The sequence below is a fragment of the Arachis hypogaea genome, chromosome 14 (assembly GCF_003086295.3).
Source record: "Arachis hypogaea cultivar Tifrunner chromosome 14, arahy.Tifrunner.gnm2.J5K5, whole genome shotgun sequence".
Lineage (NCBI taxonomy): Eukaryota > Viridiplantae > Streptophyta > Magnoliopsida > Fabales > Fabaceae > Arachis > Arachis hypogaea.
This window is the reverse complement of record NC_092049.1, coordinates 4,631,768-4,637,184: the sequence shown is the minus strand read 5'-3', so window position 1 is coordinate 4,637,184 and position 5,417 is coordinate 4,631,768. Positions and strand designations below refer to the sequence as shown.

The window sequence follows — 5,417 nt, the reverse complement described above, 5'->3', positions numbered from 1 at the left end:
TAATGATTGATTCAGTGGATTATTTTAGTATATATTTTTTTTATCAAAAATAGAGAAACTCAAATTCGCAACCTTTTAGATAAGTACGGGGAGATTATGTCATTTGAGTTATAGCTCATTGGCGATTTTAGTATATACTTAACACTAACATTATTATTATTATTATTATTATTTTTTAAATTAGGAGTGGGACTCAAACCCGAAACCTTTAGATGAAGATAAAGAGATTATGTCATTTGAACTATAATTTATTGGCAATATTATTATTATTATTATTATTATTATTATATATTATTATTATTCAATCTACGTGTAAAATTAGCCAGTCACCATATATAGAAATATGTATTTGATATTTCATAAAAAAAAACTTTTATTATATTATTATAAACAAGTTTAATTATTCATCTATTACATGTTTAATTATTCTAATAACAAATTCGATTATGATGATGATTAATTATCTAGTTAAAAAAAATATAAATCAATATGTATAAATATTTATAAATACATAATTACGAATTTTTGGACTGATTTTTAGTATAAATAGAATATTTTGTATTATCATTATTTGGTATTAACTGACTTAGTAGTTTATTTCATATACAATAATTCTGGATTTAATTTGTATGCCAGCATAAATTTAAAAAAAAAAAGTTACATAAACATATTTTTTTGGTATCTAATTACATAAACATTTAGTTATATATAGTCTCAATATACACTTTTACTTAGTTCAACATAAACTTACTAGGCAACTCTAGATTATTTAAATAACATATTTAAGGTATTCAAATACTTTAACCCTAGGCTGTACATGCTTTTTATAGTATTCAGCATTTTGCAGATGCATCAAACATTGTCCAAAATTAAAATATGAACCAAGCAATTCATAAAACCAAGGCTTTACTAAATATTATGGCTGGAGGTGGATGTTGTCAACAATTCCATTAACTATGTTACATCAATATTTTTGGAGAATTTATTGAAGATGCATGGTAATGTTCTAGAAAATTACCAAGTTTTACCAGATACTTCGGTGATTGTTCAATGTGGTCCACAACAAATTACTAACAATAAGTTCTTCAAAAGCATGTGCAATTTAATATCTCCTTTTTCTCAGCCAACTTTTTAGGTTGGTGGAATACATGGCACTCCCCATTTCTTAACCATTTCTAGTTTGTTGAGATATATGATTGTTGAGGATATGCTAATGAGAAAGTCTATGCTAATTATGCCTGCAAAGCAATTGGTGCTAATAACATACTAAGATACTAGCACTATGGATTAATTAATGTCACCATTAATCAGCATGCTTGTTTCACATCTTTATTTAACTCAATTTTTTTACCCCTTTTAATTTGTCCATTTTGATATTCAAATTAAAAAAAAAAGAAACACACAATTTAGAGCACTTCTTTTTGGAGAAAGAAAAAGAAAACAATGTGAGAAATTCAACTTTTAGTGTGCTCTTGTTATTATTTGATAGTTGTGATATTTAAATACAAAAATTTCTTATGTACTCTAAAAGCAAATGAATATTCTTATTTTGTGTCATTTATTTTGCTAGCTTAATGTTAGTTTTATTGTAAGATATAGAGTTTAGGGTTTTAGAATTTAAGAGTTTAGAATTTAAGATTAAAATTTAAATAAAAAATAATAGGAAACCTATCATTCTGAAATAGAAGACAACTAATTGATGAGAACAAAAACACTAACTTACTCTCAGAACACCTAAAAAATTCTAATACAAATACATGTTTTGAATTTGATTCTTGAGTTCACTTGGTTGTGTTTTCCATTTGGTAAAAGGACATATGATATGAGAGTTATCAACGGTTCCCCAAAACTCAAAAGCCAAAATTATGGGTACTAAAGAGGCCATAATTTGGATGAATAGACTGAAATGAATAATGATGTAATTGTTCTTTTATTTAGTTTATGTGACAAAAATATTTCAATAATCAATTAGTTTGAGTACCAATTTTTGCTTTAACCGGATTTAAACAAAGCCAATTATTAAAAATAAACTGAGGTTACCGGTCACTTGTCAATTTCAAGGAGAGTACAGTAGAAGAGCTGAAAAAATGAGAATACTCTTATTTTGATTTTATATTTAAACTCTTGCTAACAAGTAAGGAGTAATAATTAACAATATGATAAATAAAAAGTTTGAATAAAAATATATAAAAGAATATAGTTTTAAAGCAAACATGTCCATTAATAAGAATAAACCACTAAAAATTACTAACCAAAAATGCTCCTAATTTATGATACCAATAAAAATATTATCAAAATATTTAAAAATTGTCGCCTCCCTCGCTAAGGTACGGCTCCATAGCTAAGGTACAAACGACAATACTTATGTGGGGAAAAATTAACTAAATAAAGAGATTGATAAAGTAAAAAATGTAAAAAATTAACTAAAATAAAGAGATTGATAAAGTAAAAAATGTAAATACACAACTGGTTATTGTAGTCCATCAAAATTAAATTCATATTTTAGTGTTCAGGCAAAGGAGAAGCCTTATTGAAATGTCATTCGATCATGATAAATCTTCTTTAGAAAGCGAATTCAAAGACTTAAGACTTAAGAGTAAGACCAATTTCAATGATAAGGAGAAAAATACATGTTTTAAGAAACAGAAAACTAGTATTATAGTAATCCTATTTCAGTTCCAAGATAGATCTCGCAATTACTTGGGTAACAATCAAACTGAGATACGAAAGGTAAATTAAACTTAGGACATCAAAATAGCCACTAAACTTAGGACATCAAAATAGCCACGCACACAAAAAAAAAAAAGGGAAAAAGGAAAAAAGAAAACCGCTACAAAATGGACTTAATCTGTCTTGCTCTCAAGAAGCTTATCAATCATGTCAGCAGCTTCTTGAACGGTGGTGATGCTCTGTGCGCTCTCCTCCTCGACGCTGATACCGAATTCCTCTTCCAGTCCCATCACAATCTCAACCTACACGAAATTTGAAAACCTCTAAATAACCAAACAAAACATGGCAAAACTGTGTGTTATGATCTTTCCAGTAAGTGCAAACACTCAAAGCTAATTCAACAAGCAAACATTGCTCGTGTGGTCTCGGTGCAAAAAGGTTCAGGGTCAAATGTCAAAAGGAATAACACAACCAACAGAAGAGAAAAACCACCTAAACAAACCAACTCATTTCATTAAAAAGGCAAACATAATAAACAAACTGAGGAATTTTGCATCCAAAAGGAAGCTCTTAGCAACTATCAAGTGAGACACACACAAAATAATCTCCCTTGTAAAATATGAAGGCTTAGAACTCAAAAACCCCTCTTATTCTCGATCAATCCATCACTGGTTACTCATTTTAAGGAACCTCTCATCCCTCCATAATGAGAAAGAGTACCATGAAAAGGACTGATAACATATAACATTTTCAACAAAGACATGCATAGATGAAAGATACAATCAAGAATTCAGAGATGAAGTTTAAGAAAATGTGAAAGTACTGTGTCAAGAGAATCAGCTCCAAGGGCAGCAAACTTGGACTCTCCAGTGACACTTGAACCCTCTGGCAGTGCCAATTGCTTCTTGACTATGTCACAGACCTTCTGCACTGTCTCCTGCTTCGTCTGCACAAAATAATAAAGTCCATGGTAGTTAAATCTTGTTAAATATAACGGAAATTCATACACCACATCAGTACTGTCTCTAATATTTGTTCTACCTTCCTGTAATTCTAGGCACATAATCTAGAATCACAAGCAGAAGGAACCAAATTATAATTCAGGCAGAATGAACAGAGGTTTTTATCCACTGTACTGTCTGTATAATACAATGTCAAATTTCATTAGCATGAACCAAAGGTGAACGGCAAAACATCCACCATGCAAAACATGTTTAAGGATCTGAAACTAAATGTTAATATGACAGAACAAAAAACAGAGCAAATTACATGAAATTTTCCCATTTATAAATAAATGATGGAAAAGGGAAAACATGTTACCAGCTATGGCTGAAAATCTTACCGCGCATGTAACTTGAAACCTACGTCCTGTAGGCTGCAATGTAATTGATGGAAATCTCCTTCCTTTGATTGAGAGGGAAACTGAATTTGGGCTACTGATCCTGGCTGAAGGAACCTGTACTTGCATCCAAGGAGAACTGAATGAATCAGGACAGTATAATAATAATAATAATAATAATAATAATAATAATAATAATAATAATAATAATAATAATAACAGACATGATAATAAACAATCATGAAAATACAAAACAGATTTCTTTAGTAAGTAAAAAGCAAAGTCAATCATAAAATCACTATGATGGTTTTTTGACAAGATAATTAGAGGCTTGGTCCAGAAAAAATTTAACAAGGACAATTTTTCGTTTAGCAGCTGAAGATCTTGCGGACTGAACCAAAACCCAAGGAGGAACCCTTACAAGACTGCAATCTCATATGATCCAAAATTGATCTCACAAATCACGAGAAGGAAAACAGCATCATCAAATTCCAAGCATGAACATGTCATAAATCTTCAAACAAAGCAGACATGCAAGTAAAAACACGAATCATGAAACCCCAAATATTCAAATTACAGTGCTTCAATACAAAAAAAAAAAGGAACAATCTTTTTTCTTTGCAACTTGCTTAACCAGCTCAACACTTAAACCGATTAATCAATTCAACAAAGCTTCCCTTGAATCATAAAAGTAAACACTGATTCCGAACGAGGAGACAAAAATCACACAGTAAGGAAACGAATAAAAATGACATGCAAAGATGAAGTATATGAAATGAAAGAGAGAGAGTGAAAGAGGAAATTACGAACCAGTGAGGGCTTGGCGAGAGAGATGATTGAGATGGAGGTAGCTGTAAAGGAAGCCATTTTCACAGAGAGAGAGATCTGAGATTTGGACGGAGAGCACGAGAAGAGTGTTTGTGGTAATGAGAATGAAGAAATGAGGCGCAGTTAAGAATGGTTTTATATAGCGACGGAGTTAGCGGCACTTTCATTTAGTTAGGGCGCCTTCGTTATTATCGATGTTACAATTACACCACCCACGTGACTTTAACACCCTCTTTGTTTCCCATTCAATTACTCCTTTTTCTTTTTTATTTTTTGGTCTGTAAAAGGAATAAATAAATAAATAAATAATAAAGAAAATAAGTCTCTAATTTTTTAATTCAAAAATATATAAAACTTTTATTAATTAAAAATAAAAAAATTTCTTTGACTTTTTAAATTAAAAGATTTAAGTTTTTCTATCCAAAATATATAAAGATAAATTTAGTACTCTTAGTACTCTTTTTTAGTATGCTATAATTTATTATTATTATTATTTACAATTAATTTTTTGTTTAATTTACTTTATCTAATAGAATCAATAAATCATATTATAAAAAATAATAAAAATAATACAAAAATT

General features: G+C 29.6%; 1 protein-coding gene across 1 annotated transcript; it reads right to left on the bottom strand.

Moving 5' to 3' along the window:
- Window positions 1-2,590: 2,590 nt before the first annotated feature.
- Window positions 2,591-5,097, bottom strand: LOC112741091 (acyl carrier protein 1, chloroplastic). Its single transcript, XM_025789922.3, has 4 exons — window positions 4,820-5,097; window positions 4,013-4,126; window positions 3,494-3,616; window positions 2,591-2,972 (listed from the first exon to the last, which is right to left on the bottom strand). Exons 1-4 carry the CDS (start codon window positions 4,874-4,876, stop codon window positions 2,844-2,846), a joined length of 423 nt encoding a protein of 140 aa, XP_025645707.1. The 5' UTR covers window positions 4,877-5,097; the 3' UTR covers window positions 2,591-2,843.
- Window positions 5,098-5,417: the final 320 nt, after the last annotated feature.

Excerpts from the sequence above, each read along its gene's own strand:
- LOC112741091 (XM_025789922.3), bottom strand. The coding sequence starts at position 4,876 with ATGGCTTCCTTTACAGCTACCTCCATCTCAATCATCTCTCTCGCCAAG. Across the intron at positions 3,617-4,012 it reads GGTTTCAAGTTACATGCGCG|ACGAAGCAGGAGACAGTGCA; the intron begins GTAAGATTTTCA and ends TATTTTGTGCAG. Across the intron at positions 2,973-3,493 it reads GAGCTGATTCTCTTGACACA|GTTGAGATTGTGATGGGACT; the intron begins GTACTTTCACAT and ends AATTTCGTGTAG.